The following is a 16,546-nucleotide window of genomic DNA, read 5'->3' on the forward strand; positions in this document are numbered from 1 at the left end:
ATCAGTTAGTTTTGCTTAAATGTTTTATTGTTTGTTTCTGTCTTGTTGGGGCTTGTGTGTGTGTGCGTTTTGGTCCTTTCCCTTATCAGATTTGACCAGTTCCAAACCCTCTAGCTCATGAGTGTGGAACCTTCCACTCTGAAGAAATAAGAGCATCTTGCTCCCCTCAGCCTTTCAAGGAATTCTCAAGGCAACTGAGAATCACGCGAGTGTGTCTGGGGGGAATGCTCCGAAAGCTGTGCAGTGGGTCTAAATAGGTTTTCCCCTCAGAAGAAAATATTTAGGGTCTTATCTCAGCTGGCAGGTGCATATAAGGAGCTGACTCCTCCTGCACCTTGAGCCCCTGACACACTGTACCAGGTAGCCACAACGTGGGTAGACTGAACCGTTTCAGGGGGTAACAGTCCTGAAAAGCTAGGTCTACAAGCAGCACATTTGGGGTCTGACACACATCCTGACTTGGTCAAATGCAAAGGCAAATTCTAAATTATGAGAAACAAGGTCTCTGAAATGGTTAATTACTCCCCGATCCACACATACACACAAAAGGTAATTATGTGTGGGGAGGAAAATGGCCAGCAAAAGGAAAAAAAAAAAAAAGAGAAAAGATTTTTGACTTTGATTACGAAAGGGGCTTTAGTTACATAACAAGGCCACCTTTTTGCCAGCCAGAACAAATTGAAAGAGCAATGGCTGTACTGCTGAAATAGCAGCATTTTGTTATAGCTGAAATATGGTAATGAGATTTTAAAAGATTTCTTTTAAAGGAGCTCAATGGCTAAAAGTCACCTTAATTAAAATGCCAACATCCAAGATGTGTGTGTATGTATGTATGTGTTCATGTTTGTATTTAAAAGGTCTTCATGTTTTTGTTTTTGTTTTTCTTTCCTAAGACCTTGTCTTTTTTATTTTGAGCAAAACATCTTTTTCTCAATTGACTGAATTCTCTTTTCATCTGATTTTTTAACTGAAATAGTTATTGCAACAGAGGCTACTCAGGTTTTTAAGAAAGAATGTAGTTTGTCTACTTATACAGTTCTTTGATAAGTTTCTATAATTTTATGTATGATTTGGCTCAAAGAAAAATAAAAGTGTCTCTCTCTAGCACCACCATACTTTTTCTTTCTGTATCTTATGATGTAAATTTTGCTATTTGATTTTCACCTGAGTTGTTTCCTTTAATATGCAAATTTAAGCTATTTAGCTGACAACTGCCTAGGGTTGTAAAATAGGTTATCAAGAATCTGAAAGTCTAAGAAAAAAAGGGGGTCTTTATAAATCTATAAAATGTACTTCCATCAGCATGCCTAATACATCTATTTATTTGTGTTGTGTACACATTGTTTCACTACTAAAAATATATAAAGGAGATCTAATTAATTGGCTTAAAGGAAAACAAAAGCACTTAAATCAAATACTTTATCAGGAAAAAAGAGTAGTCAAATGCATTTTCCAGTTTATGCAACTTAAGTAAAATATTTAATCAGTAAACTAACATTTAAATTATTGACAAAGTAATATTAGAAATGTCTTAAGAATTGCCAGCATACATTTTTGTTTTGCATTTAGTAATCAAGCAATTTCATACTTATCCCTGCCAAGTACTATAAGGTGTCAAAATTTGGCATAGGGGTTGCAAAACTATGAATACCTATTATTTAATTTAATATAACCTTAGATTATAAATTATGACAAGTTTGTTTACAAGTATTTATCCCATTACATTTACCTAATTATTTTATTTTAAATGTTTACCTAGATTATTTATAAAAACTGTAATTGTCATGATTTAAAGTTATGAAACCACCATTGCAAAATTATAACTGAGACAGTGTCTTTCTTGCCTTCTGCTAGCTTTTGAATTTGTTTGCTCTTGCTTCTCTAGTTCTTTTAATTGTGATGTTAGGGTGTCGATTTTAGATCTTTCCTACTTTCTCCTGTGGGCATTTAGTGCTATAAATTTCCCTCTACACACTGCTTTGAATGTGTCCCAGAGATTTTGGTACATTGTGTCTTTGTTCTCATTGGTTTTGAAGAACTTATTTTTTTTGCCTTAATTTCATTATTTTCCCAGTAGTCATTCAGGAGCACATTGTTCATCTTCCATGTAGTTGAGTGGTTTTGAGTGAGTTTCTTAATCTTGAGTTCTAATTTGATTGCATTGTGGTCTGAGAGACTGTTATGATTTCCATTCTTTTGCATTTGCTGAGGAGCATTTTACTTCCAATTATGTGGTCGATTTTAGAATAAGTGCTATTGGTTGCTGAGAATAATGTATATTCTGTTGACTTGAGGTAGAGAGTTCTGTAGATGTCTATTAGGTCTGCCTGTTCCAGAGCTGAGTTCAAGTCCTGAATATCCTTGTTAATTTTCTGTCTCGTTGATCTGTCTAATATTGACAGTGGAGTGTTAAAGTCTCCCACTATTATTGTGTGGGAGTCTAAGTCTCTTTATAGGTCTCTAAGAACTTGGCTTATGAATCTGGGTGCTCCTGTATTGGGTGCATATATATTTAGCAGAGTTAGTGCTTCTTGTTGAATTGATCCATTTACCATTATGTAATGGCCTTCTTTGTCTTTTTTGATCTTTGTTGGTTTAAAGTCTGTTTTATCAGAGACTAGGATTGCAACCCCTGCTTTTCATTGCCTTCCTTTTGCTTGGTAAACATTCCTCCATTCCTTTATTTTGAGCCTATGTGTATCTTTGCACGTGAGATGGGTCTCCTGAATACACCACACTGATGGGTCTTGACTCTTTATCCAATTAGTTTCTTCATAGAGTCGATGGCCTTTACCATTTGGTATGTTTTTGCAGTGGCTGGTGCTTATTTTTCCTTCCCATATTTAGTGCTTCCTTCAGGAGCTCTTGTAAGGCAGGCCTGGTGGTGACAAAAACCTCTCAGCATTTGCTTGTCTGTAAAGGATTTTCTTTCTCCTTTGCTTATGAAGTTTGTTTGGCTGGATATGAAATTCTGTGTTGAAAATTCTTTTCCTTAAGAATGTTGAATATTGGCCCCCAGTCTCTTCTGGCTTGTAGTCTTTCTGCAGAGAGATCCACTGTTAGTCTGATGGCTTCCCTTTGGGGGTAACTCAACCTTTCTCTCTGGCTGCCCTTAACATTTTTTCCTTCATTTTAACCTTGGTGAATCTGACTATTGTGTCTTGGGGTTGCTCTTCTCAAGGAGTATCTTTGTGTTGTTCTCTGTATTTCCTGAATTTGAATGTTGGCCTGTCTTTCTAGGTTGGCAAAATTCTCCTGGATAATATACTGAAGAGTGTTTTACAACGTGGTTCCATTCTCTCCATCACTTTCAGGTATATCAATCAAACATAGGTTTGGTCTTTTCACGTAGTTCCATATCATGTGAAGGCTTTGTTCATTCCTTTTCATTCTTTTTTCTCTAAGCTTGTCTTCAAGCTTTATTTCATTAAGTTGATCTTCAATCTCTGATATCCTTTCTTCTGCTTCATCAATTCAGCTACTGATACTTGTGTATGCTTCACTAAGTTCTCGTGCTGTGTTTTTCAGCTCCATCAGGTCATTTATGTTCTTCTATAAACTAGTTACTCTAGTTAGCAATTCCTCCAACCTTTTTTCAGGGTTCTTAGCTTCCTTGCTTTCGGTTAGCATGTGCTCCTTTAGCTTGGAGGAGTTTGTCATTACTCCTGTTCTGAAGCCTACTTCTGTCAATTTGTCAAACTCATTCTGGGTCCAGTTTTGTTCCCTTGCTGGTGAGGAGTTGTGATCCTTTGAAGAAGAGGTGTTTGGGTTTTGGAATTTTCAGCCTTTTTGTGCTGGTTTTTCCTCATCTTCATAGATTTATCTGCCTTGGGCTTTGATGTTGGTGACCTTCGGAAGTGGTTTCTATGTGGACGTCCTTTTTGTTGATGTTGATGCTATTCCTTTCTGTTTGTTAGTTTTCCTTCCAACACTCAGGACCCTCTGCTGCAGGTCTGCTGGAGTTTGCTGGAGGTCCACTCCAGATGCTATTTTCCTGGGTATCACCAGCGGAGGTGCAGAACAGCAAAGCTTGCTGCCTGTTCCTTCCTCTGGAAACTTCACCCCAGAGGGGCACCCACAAGATGCCAGCTGGAGCTCTCCTGTATGAGGTGTCTGTTGACCCCTGCTGGGAGGTGTCTTCCCATCAGGAGGCATGGGGGTCAGGGACCAACTTGAGGAGGCAGTGTGTCCCTTAGCAGAGCTCAAATGCTCTGCTGGGAGATCCACTGCTCTCTTCAGAGCTGGCAGGCAGGAGCATTAAAGTCTGCTGAAGCTGTGCCCACAGCCACCCCTTCCTCCAGGTGCTCTGTCCTAGGAAGACGGAAGTTTTATCTGTAAGTTCATTTGTAGTCCTGCCTGGATTGGGGTGTTGTAGTTTCCCATTGACCTTAATCACAGGGCATGGTAATACTAAGAGACACCCCAAGGGATCTCCTGTATTCCATGCATACTCTTTCTTACCTCCATTGTGAAGTAGTAGACTGATTTCATCTTGATAGTCTGGTCAATCACCCTGGCCAACACTATAACTCCCTTCTTAGCCTGTTGACTTAAAGGTAAGAGGAGCCCAAAGTGTCCAGGTGGCAATCTTCCAGTTTAATGGAATCATTGTTCTGTCTCCTGGTGACAGCATTCCTCCTTCTTGGCCAGCAGAAAGTACTGTCATGGGAATGGGAAGCAAAAATTTTGCTAGTGGGTCACTAGGGGTGATGGTGAATGGTGCCACTTCCACTTCCACCCCTTCATTCCTGGACCCGTGAATCCTGGCTATGGGAGAAACAATACCATATATTGGATGCTGACTCAGAGCATACACAACCTTCTGGAGAACTTTGCTCCATCCCTGCAAAATATTGTCCCACAGTTGGCGTTGTAATTGTGACTTCAAAAAGCCATTCCACCATTCTATTAATCCAGCTGCTTCAGGATGATAAGGAACATGGCAGGACCAGTGAATTCCATGAGCATGAGCCCACTGCTTCACTTCTTTAGCTGTAAAGTAAGTGCCACAGAGGCAATACTGTGTGGAATACCGTGATGATGGATAAGGCGTTCTATGAGTCCATGGATGGCAGTCTTGGGAGAAGCATTGCATGCAGGATAGGCAAACACATATCCAGAGTAAGTGCCTATTCCAGTGAAAACAAACCTTTACCCTTTCCATGATGGAAGATGTCCAATATAATCAACCTGCCACCAGGTAGCTAGCTGATCATCCTGAGGAATGGTGCCATATCGAGGGCTCCATGTTGGTCTCTGATGTTGGTAAATTGGGTACCTGTAGCCAGGTAAGCCTTGGTGAATGGAAGTCCATGTTGCTGAGCCCATGTATGACCTCCATCCCTGCCACCATTATCACTTTGTTCATGGGCCCATGGAGTGATGACAGAGGTGGCTGGGGCTTTCCCTGAGTGGTGTCCATAGAACAAGTCATTCTATCCACTTGATTATTACAATCCTCCTCTGCTTAGGTCACCCTTTGGTGAGCACTCACATGGAATACAAATATCTTCAAGGTTTTGACCACCCAGAGAGGTCCATCCATATACCCTTTCCCCACATTTCTTTGTCACCAATTTTCCAATCATGCTTCTTCCAAGTCTCTAACCATCCGGCCAAACCATTGGCTACAGCCCATGCACATCTGGCCATTTCTCCTTCCATGCAGAGTGCACTGCTTGAAGTTTTGCCCACTGGAAAGATTTCCCTTCACCATTGTCTTTCAGGGATGTCCTAGAAAGCGGGGGCTGTAGTGCTGCAGCTGTCCACTTTTGGGTGGTGCCTGCATATTGTGCAGAACCATCTGTGAATCAGGCCCTAGTCTTCTCTTTCTCTGTCAATTGATCATAGGGAACTCCCCTTGAGGCCATTAGTGCAGGCTGGAGGAGAGAAGACAGGGTGGCAGGAGTGACCATGGGCATTTGAGCCACTTCCTCATGTAACTTACTTGTGCCTTCAGGAGCTCCTTCAGCCCAATCACGTATATACCACTTCCATTTGATGATGGAATGCTGCTGTGCACGACCCACTTTATGGCCACATGTGTCAGAAAGCACCCAATTCAAGATAGGTGGTTCAAGTAGCATGATGACTTGGTGACCCATAGTCAAATGTTTAGTTTCCATCAAAGCCCAGCAACAGACCAAGAGCTGTCTCTCAAAAGGAGAGTAGTCATCTGCCGAAGATGGCAAAGCCTTACTTCAAAATCCTAGAGGCCTCTGCTGTGATTCACCTTTGGGGATCCTGCCAGAGACTCCAAACAGCATCCCTATCTGCCATGGACACATCAAGCACCATTGGATCTGCTGGGTCATATGGTCCAAGGGGCAGAGTAGCTTGCACAGCAACCTGGACCTGTTGCAGAGCCTTCTACTGTTCTGGATCCCACTCAAAACTGGCAGCCTTTCAGGTCACTCAATAAATGAGCCAGAATAACACACTCAAATGAGGAATGTGTTGCCTTCAAAATCCAAATAGGCCCACTAGGCATTGTGCCTCTTTCTTGGTTGCAGGAGGGGCCGAATGCAGCAACTTATCCTTCACCTTAGAAGAAATATCTCGACAGGCCCCACACAACTGGACCCCTAGAAATTTTACTGAGGTAGAGAGTTCCTGAAGTTTAGTTGAATTTATTTTCCATCCTCTGGCATGCAAATGTCTCACCAATAAGTTCAGTGTATTTGCTACTTTTTGCTCACTGGATCCAACCAGCATAATGTCATGAATGTAATGGACCAATGTGATATCTTACAGAAGTGAAAGGCAATCAAGATCTCTCCGAATAAGTTTGTGACACAAAGCTGGAGAGTTGATATACCCCTGAAGTAGGACAGCAAAGGCATATTGCTGGCCTTGCCAGCTGAAGGCAAACTGTGTCTGGTGGCCCTTATGGACAGGAATAGAGAAAAAGGCATTTGCCAAGTCAATAGCTGCATACCAGGTACCAGGAGATATGTTAATTTGCTCAAGCACTGAAACCACAGGTGGTACAGTAGCTGCAATTGGAGTCACCACTTAGTTAAGCTTACAATAATCCACTGTCATTCTTCAATATCCATCTGTCTTCTGCACAGGCCAAATAGGAGAGTTGAACAGGGTTGTGGTGGGAATCACTACCTCTGCGTCTTTCAAGTCCTTGATGGTGGCACTAATCTCCACAATCCCTGCAGGGACGTAATATTGTTTTTGATTTACTATTTTTCTAGGTAGAGCTAGCTCTAATGGTTTCCATTTGGCTTTTCCCACCATAATAGGCCTCACCCTACCTATCCAGGAGCCAATGTGGGGGTTCTGCCTGCTGCTAAGTATGTCTATGCCAATTATGCATTCTGGCACTGGGGAAATGACCACAGGATGAGTTCAGGGACCCACTGTAAGTCAGACCTGAGCTAAAACTCTATTAATTACCTCACCTCCACAAGCCCCTACTTTAACTGGAGGACCACAGTGATGTTTTGGGTTCCCTAGAATCAACATCAGCTAAGAGCAAATGTCCAGTAGTCCACCAAATGTCTGATTATTTCCCTTTACCCAATGCACAGTTACCCTGGTAAAAGGCCAGAGGTCTTCTTGGGGAAGGATGGGAGAAAGATTAACAGCATAAATTGTCGGTAGTGTAGTGGAGCTCTTCCTCAAGGGGACCCAACCTCCCCTTTATTCCAGGGGTTCTGTGTCTGTAAAGTAGCTCAAGTCTGAAAATTGATTGAGGGTGCTGTGATTCTCTGTTTTTATAATTCAAATTAGTCTTTTGTCCACTTGACCTTGAAGTTTTCTGCTTATATAAATTAGGTAGGAATGCAGTAGGCTTCCTATCAATTTTACTTCTAGGAACACCATAATGAATTAGCCAATGCCAGAGCTCTGCAAGTCAGACTATTCTTATTGCTGTTTTTCCTCTGGTCTCCATTACAGTAGCTATGCCTCCCACCCCTTTGTCTTTGATGCTTGATTGCCACCACTTGGCCCCTGCCACCTCAGGGTCCAATTATTCCTATTGTATTTAAATTTTGTAGTTTAGTGACTGTGGTTCCCACTGTTAGATCTGGCATACAGAGAAGAGCAATTACAGGACTCTTCAAAGATGCAGGTACTGCCCTCAAAAATCTATTTTGCAAAGCACTGGTCAAGGGTATATCTTCTGGATCCTCCCAGCTGGGATGAGTAGGTCTAAAGTGACTAATCTACTTCAGCATCCCAATCTCCCTAAGCCTTTGGATCCCTTCCTCTACATTAAATCAAGGGAGATCAGACATTTCCAGCTCCCTCACAGTGGGCCATATTTTAATCCGTATTTCAGAAAACCAAGCAAATAAACTATTAGAACCTTTTTTAACTCCCTGAGCTACAACATAAATGCAGAATCCCTACTTAGTGGGCCCAAATCAATAATTCAACCTGACCCAACTCTATATTCCTTCCAGCATTATTCCATACCCTTAATATCCATTCCCATACCTGTTCTTCAGATTTCCGCTTATATAAATTAGAGAACTCAAGCAGTTCTTTTCGAATGTAGCGCAACTCCTCATGGGTCACACTCTGAACCTCACCTCTAGGGGCCTGCCAGGACTTTAATGTAGTTATAGGTCTAGAAGCAAACAGGGGTGTTGGGGGTGGCTTCTGAAGAGAATCAACATTATCTTGCCTGGAAACTGCCTCAGGGGAGACCATCACTGTTGCCTCAGGAAGTTCAGGGTTTATCTCCTCAGACAAAGGTGGAAAGACTGATGGCAGCATGGATTTGGGAGGAAATGTTGCCACTAATGGGGATGGGAAGCTGTTTCTTCTGGCAAAAAAAGGTTCATCACAGTTTAAAAGCTCAGTGTCCCCAGCTTCATCAGGGAACTCCCACACATCCCCATTCCAAGTTGCAGGGTCCCATTCTTTTCCAAACAGTGCCTTCATTTTAACAGTAGACAACTGGTGAGGCTGTGCACGCACCTTTCATTTCAGGCCAGCCACTCGTATGATAAGAGCTTGTGTCTGTTTTTCTACAATTTCAGCTCTTTCTCTACAGGAGATAAGACTCTCACACAGGGCAATCTTAGCAGATTTGAGGCTCAGTATCTGCTTTTTAAGCTGGGAGTCAGAATCCCTGAGTTCATCATTTTCTTTCGTCACTTTGTCCAGTGAACTTAGGAGCAACTATCCAACTTAATTTTGTTCCTTGGTTCTCCACATATAGTCAAAGGTATCGTGTATAGAGTCACTAAACTCCTTGCCTCTCAGAAGCATGAATCAGGAGTGTCAAATGCATTTATTTTGCATAACTCTCCAAACAGTTCATGCCAAGAGCTATCAGTGTTCTTCATACTGTTGAAAATAGAGTCCTTAGCATTTTGGAGTCTAATTATAGTAAGCAACCAATTCCAGAAACCCCCAAACCAATGAAAGGACCCTATCCTTAATATTCTGTTCCTCTAGAACCACTCCTGGTACCAAAATATGTATTAGGGTACTCTAGAGGGACAGAACTAATGGAAGATATATATGAGTTTATTAAGGTGTATTAACTCACAGGATCAAAAGATCCCACAATAGGCCATCTGCAAGCTGAGGAGCAATTAAGCCAGTCCAAGTCCCAAAGCTGAAGAACTTGGTGTCTGATGTTTGAGGGCAGGAAGCACCCAGCATGGAGGAAAGATGTAGTCTGGGAGGCTAAGAAGGTCTAGTCTTTTCACATTCTTCTGCCTGCTTTTATTCTGGCAGTGCTGGCAGCTGAATAGATTGTGCCCACCTATATTAAGGGTGGGTCTCCCTTTCCCAGCCCACTGACTCAAATGCTAATCTCCTTTGGCAATACTCTCACAGACACACCCAGGATCAATACTTTGCATCCTTCAATCCAATCAAGTTGACACTCTGTATTAACCATCACAGGCCCCATCCAGGAACCGGGGTCTTTTCCTTGGCTCTTTCCTCTACCAACCCCCTGGGGCAGTTATCACACCTGCAATGTGTCAGATCCATTGCTAAGCACCTCATATGCAATGATTTTATTTTAGTGTCACAATCTTAAGGGGGAAGAAAGAAAGAGTGAAACTATAGCTGATTCTGGCTATAGCACTTATTGGTGAGGAAATTTAAGCAGAGCTCTCTAAGCCTCAGCTTTCCTCCCATTTTGTGCCATCTGGAGCAGTTTCCCCTATCCTCATCCCTCTGCTTGTCCCCAGTTCATGAGAAATGCTTCTTTTATGTTCCCCACTCCCTTTCCTCACACTATATAAGCAATGTGCCAGGTTCTCATTTTGCATCCTATGGATGTGGCACAAAAAAAGATAGATTCTTCTTCTCCCATGGAAAATAAAAGCAGAAGCAATTATGATGTATACTATCTGGTAACAAATGTGTGCTTTATTTTATGGGAAAGTTTGGAGTAGTTTCAACTGGTTTACTTGAGCTTAAAAAAATTACTGAAATGTACATTTTTTGTTTTCACTTTTTTCAGTTTGTGTTCCCCTCCATGTCTGGCTCTCCTGTACTTACTGAGGTAGAAAAATTCCACTCACCACACTTCACAGGGGGATGCTGCAGGAACTGAAAGCCTGGCTAGTCAAAAATTAGATACAGATTCTGGTCCTGTGGGTTGCTGGATTTCAAAGTAAATTGAATCCTCAGGCTTCTGAATTTTCTTCTGTTAAAAGGCAGCACATTGGTTAGGAAAGAATAAGACCCTGAGGATCAGGGCTTCCCTTACCTACAAACATGGCCCCTACTCTCATCTGGAAAACTAGTTCTGCCTTACCAGTATGTAATAACCTCACTCACATAGGGTCTTCCTTTCTTGAAAGAAGATACCAATTTTCTTCATGCCTCACCCCTCTTACTCCTTATTCCTCCAGGTCTATAACTAGGTCACTGCATGTCCCCTGGGTCAGTAAGATAGTCAAACTTCAGAGGAGTAGGCTTTCACACCAAAAGGCTTGCAAGCTTTTGTTAATTTATGTTAGCAAAGATCTGGAAAATATGAGTGGGAATAGATCATGAAGGTATTAGACCAGAGAGCAAGAGATGTAACAGAGAGCTTTATCATATCCCATCTTCTTTTTCATCATGCTGACCTACCATAGGAATTACATAATGATGATCTGATGTAGTTAGAAGCTAACAGCAGATATCCTAGAGGCACTAAAATACCAAGATAAATCTCATGAAACTTAGGGGGCCTGACACCTTAGTAATGTTTCTAGGAGTCCAGTCATTTGGAGAATATCAGCACATTCCCTCAAAGATAAATGCAATCTTGTTTCACCTTGAATGCACTGTCATTAAGAAAGAGATATCATGCTTCGTAGGTCTTCTTGGAGATAATATATGACACAATTGGGTATACAATGTTAGCACGTTCACTAGCTATAAGATGATCAACTTTGAAAGGGGCCCCAAGCAAGAGAAGATTTTCCTGCTTATTCAGGCTACAGTGTAATCATCTCTGCCATTGGCCCTTAGGGCCCTGCAGACCCAAATGTGTTTGATGTGACCTGGAGCCAACTGATTGCTCGTTGGAGGAATGGCAGACTAAGATAACAACAATAGCAACAATAACAATAAAAAACTAACAGAGGTTCATTCAATGTTAAGCAGAACCACATAATCTTCAGAAAATAACTCTCTTCTCGTATAGCTTTAGGTTTGCTATACCTGACTAATATGGTTTGGATCTGTGTTCCCGCCCAAATCTCATGTCAAATTGTAACTACCAGTGTTGGAGGTGGGGCCCGGAGGGAGGTGATTCAGTCACAGGGGAAGTTTCTCATAAATCGTTTAACACTATCCCCTTGGTGCTGTTCTCATGATGGTGATTGAGTGCTTGTGAGATCTGGTTGTTTCAAAGTGTGTAGCACCTCCCCCTGCCCCTTGGTCCCGCTCCTGCCATGTAAGATATCCCTGCTTCTCCTTCACCTCCTGCCATGATTGTAAGTTTCCTGAGGCCTCCCCAGAAGCAAAAGCCGCTATGTTTCCTGTACTGCCTGCAGAATCCTGAGCCAAGTAAACCTCTTTTCCTTATAAATTACCCGGTCTCAGATATATCTTTATAGCAGTGCAAGGACTAATACACTGACCATGAGACACACCAAATGACTGTGCAACCTGAACCACCCTCAACTGGGTATTTTTTAATTCATGCACTCCTATAATCAGGTATGTCCAACAGCATTTCATCATCAAGTGGAAGTTACATATATATAAGAACAGGCTCAAGCAGGACTTGAAAACACAAATGAGTTGCATAAGCAGGGGGCTTACAATAGCAGTGCACCTACTCCTGTGCCAAGACCATCTCTAACATTTGTGGAACCCGGGGAAAGGGTACACATGGAGATGCAATCACCATCATATGTCTACATAAAATTATAAATCAAGCTAATACTTGTTAAATAAAATATGTTCAGGTATCTGACTTTGGAATACTGTCATGTGAGCATAGCAGAATGAGTAAATTCTAGGAAAGTATTCATGAAGCTGCAAGCTGGAAATTGGTGTTACCCAGCAGAACCACAAATTCCTGAGAAACTGTAAACTTTCCTGGAAGGGAACGGAGGTCGGTGGTCAACAGTGGGTTAACTTGGGCCTCCAACCTGCTTAACTTGATGGAACAGAGTTTTCTGAACACTAGACTGTTTCTGCTAGGGAAACAACTAGGAGGAAAGTCATGGGACTACATTGAAAGAGACTTGTTACCACAAACGGGAGACACTTGCAGGAAGCACAGTGCTGATGATGAAGTGACATAAACTAAAAAAGTGTCTACAATGACCATAGTTAGAAAATATATCTGGGTTTACAGCCACAAATCCCTCCTCTTCTGTGAAGTCAATGCCTGGCGGTGGGGGGTCTCACAGGTGTTTGGTAATGTCCATAGTCAGAGAGACTCATGTGCTGGGTTTCTGACCACACATCAACCAAAAGGAAGGAAAGGCCTCTACACAGGTGTTGGGATTAGAGTGATTTATTCAGTGAGACACCAGAGGAGATGAGGGGATCGTTACCTAAACCACAGCATTGCAGAAGAATTGATAATGAAGTCTTATAAAAAGGCCTGGATTTCACCACAGGGGCCTCTAAATTATTGGCCTTGGTGAAGCTTTTTGAGAAACATGAAGAAATGGTGCAATATTTTTCAAATAGACCAAGTGATTGGGTTGGAATGGGACTCATCAGTTCTGATTTAGGGATCTGAAGGCAATGTAGATATGTTAAGCCCCAAAAGTTAGATTTTTGCAAAGCAATGTTCTTCAGGTGGGGAAATAAAGACCTCCCACTTCTAGCCAGAGAAGAAGCCCAGACCACATGTGTAAATGGTATTGTCCTACACATTGTCCACTAATCTTCATGCATGTGGAGTGGGGTCAAGGAGTTATTACAGGTATGACCACGCAGGTTTTATTACCTAGCAGGCCTAGTATATATGGAATGGATTCAGATAAAACAATGCACTGTCTCAGCTGGGCGCGGTGGCTCACACCTGCAATCCCAGCACTTTGGGAGGCCGAGGCGGGTGGATCACAAGGTCAGGAGATCGAGACCCTCCTGGCTAACACAATGAAACCCTGTCTCTACTAAAAATACAAAAAATTAGCCGGGCGTGGTGGCGGGCGCCTGTAATCCCAGCTACTCCGGAGGCTGGGGCAGGAGAATGGCATGAACCCAGGAGGCGGAGCTTGCAGTGAGCAGAGATCGCGCCACTGCACTCTAGCCTGGGGGACAGAGTGAGACTCCATCTCAACAAAACAAACAAACAAACAAACAAACAAAAAAACAGTGCACTGTCTCAATCCTGGGAGTCAGAAATTTCCATATGCCTGATTCAGGCAAGAACAAGCTGTTTAAGGAAAGAAAGGTAAAATCATGTTTTCAAAATTATGTCAGTAAAAGAAATCTGATATAGTTGGCTCCATCTTGCTTCTAACTTTCAAGCTGTCCTTGGTCATTCCTTGGCATACGCCAAGCTAATTTGGGAAGAATTTAGTTTATAGTTTAACCTTAAAGCAAGGATGATAATAGCCCTTCCCAAAACTAAGCTGCTTTTGTAAAACTAATGAGAGGCCACAAGGTTAGGATTATGATGGGGGCTTGAATCTGCTAAGACATAGGCATATATAGATGATATCCAGCCATTGTTCCAGAGGTCACAATACCCAGTACTGGCAGGGCTGTGATAAAATGGGAACCCTCATAGACTGTCCATGGGAATATAAACATGCACAGTCATTTCAAAGTGCAATTGGACAGTACATTAATGCCAATGTAAATATACTTTTATCTTGAAATTCTATTTCTAGGGATACATCTAAACAGAAGCAACACTATATGCATGTTCAAAGAAAGATATTGAAGGGTATTATGTTTGAAACTGCTGGCCACCTACCCACTATCCATCCCTTTCTTTCCTAACTATGTATCTGGTTGTAGTAATGTGCCTAAGTAAAGATTTCCTTTTCCCAGACTCCCTTGGAAGAAAGAGAGGACCAAGGAAATGTAAGCAGAAGTCACTTAATGGAACTTGGGGAAAAGCTCTCTTCCACTTTCAGTCTTTTTTCCTCCCTAGTGTCTGAAACTTGTACATGGTGGCAAGAGTTCCAGCAGCCATGTTGTGACTTTGAGAACAGTAGTCACACATGAAAGAAGAGAAAAGAATATAATGCCTGGAACCCTGATGCTTCATAGAGTTACCATTTCTGCCACAAGCTCACAGTTCTTACTAGCAACCAATTGTATTTCTAAAGGACACAGATGTTTGTTGTAATGTTGCTTTAAAATAGAAGAATAATGTAATCAATTCAAATATCCTTCCTAAGGTTTTCCAGATATAGTTTCACTCTCAGCACATAAGAATCCTTACATTTAACTTTTTTTTTTTTTTTTAAGGGTCTAGCTCTGTTGCCCAGGCTGGGGAGCAGTGGCATAATCTCTGCTCACTACAGCCTCAAACTCTTGGGCTCAAGCAATATTCCCACCTCAGCCTTCTGAGTAGCTGGGATACAGGCACAGGCTACTATGCTTGGCTAATTTTTTAAAAATATTTCATTGTGAAGACAGGGTTTCTCCATGTTGCCCAGGCTGGTCTTGAACTCCTGGTCTCAAGCTGCCTGCCTCAGCTTCCCAAAGTGTTGAGATTACAGGAGTGAGCCTCTGTACCCAGCCTGAACTTCCTTTTTCTTAAATAAATGAGATTGGTAACACTTTCATACATTCCTCTAAAGCTGCTGGAGAACCAAATTTGTAATGCAAATATTTCTAAATGTCTAAAAAAACACAGAGTAAACAAGCATCAATAATTATAAACTGTATATAAAACTTCAAATTATATCAATGACAACTAGGAAACAATAGAGAGACTTGCTCAGTTCTCATCTAACAGGGAAAGTAAATAGATGACATTATTTTCATAGCAATCATTAGAGAAAAAATGAGTTCAAGTTATATATTTTGCTAATTTACAGGAAACCACTAGGAAAATGAAAATAGGATGTTTACCTTCAAAATTATTAGAAGGCAAGGAAGGCAAAAAAATAGAGCCTATATCAGTGGTCTACAAACTTTTTATGCCAGGGCTGTGAAAAATAGATTTTAAGCAGGCAGTTCCACCATATGTACATCAATTGATTTGTGAATTGTATATTTTAAAGTATATACCAAAAAATAAACTTGTTACAAATATATTTGTATCCATGAAATAAGCAATATTTTAATATCTTACAGTTCATGATGGCTTCACATAACATTAGATAATACCTCAAGGCTTGATATGCAATTAGAGTTGGGATTACTATTAACTGTAGTAGAGGCAACTCCATATTTTGTATGGTCTTCTTAAACATTTTGAATTTCAGTGGCTTCTTGTCTAATTCAATTGTATCATCTGTTTTACCTGATGATATGCTGATGAAGAGTTTATACCACATGTGGGAGCAGGGGTGGCTCTGCCTTTTTCTTGTTAGTTTGCATTATGTATCTTCAGCCTGTGAATATCAGGGGAATTCTTTTCAAATAACTCAACCACTCTGTGTGGCTTCAGTGATATTCATGTTCACTAGATGTCAGTCATCTGAGATTGACCCAGGAGTGAGTGTCACACACTCATCCCCGGCCATGGGGCCTTACGCTCTTCTCTTGGGGTAGTTCACATATGTGACTGTCTGACAAACAGACCAAACCAGGGTGCAGGGAAAATCTTTTACATATTAGGAAGGGCTTCTTTTTTTCTTATTAAATAAAAATACAAATAGGCTTATTTTCTATTTTCTTCTTATAACACAGTCATCTCACATAACACACTTTGGAGACTAGTACCTTACATAGATAACTTTTTAAAAAATTTACTTGAAAATGCACAGAACATACCCAGAGAAAACACACAGGAAAGTTTATGGTGGTTAGTTTTGTAAGGCATTATCACACGTGATTTTATTCTTCTGTAAAATGTTCTGTCTTCCAAATTTTGTAAACCAGCAGCTGCTTCCTCACTCAGATCTGGATGCTCCAAATCAGCCTCCTTCTTGGTGAGTAGCAGAACAAGTCAAGCCACTCCATGTGGGTCTGATGG

The 16,546-nt window shown here is 41.4% G+C and overlaps 1 protein-coding gene across 1 annotated transcript in view; it reads right to left on the reverse strand.

Annotated features, from left to right (window-relative positions):
* Positions 1 to 16,546, reverse strand: part of LOC134734872 (uncharacterized) — a 60,678-nt gene that overhangs the window by 41,337 nt on the left and 2,795 nt on the right. Inside the window, exons 3-4 of the mRNA XM_063628230.1 lie at positions 8,455 to 8,587; positions 6,752 to 6,885 (exon numbers count right to left, since the gene is read on the reverse strand). Of these exons, the coding sequence (XP_063484300.1) occupies positions 6,752 to 6,885; positions 8,455 to 8,587 (267 nt within the window). The remainder of the gene's footprint in view (positions 1 to 6,751; positions 6,886 to 8,454; positions 8,588 to 16,546) is intronic.

Source organism: Symphalangus syndactylus, chromosome 12, assembly GCF_028878055.3.
Source record: "Symphalangus syndactylus isolate Jambi chromosome 12, NHGRI_mSymSyn1-v2.1_pri, whole genome shotgun sequence".
NCBI classification, from domain to species: Eukaryota; Metazoa; Chordata; class Mammalia; order Primates; family Hylobatidae; genus Symphalangus; species Symphalangus syndactylus.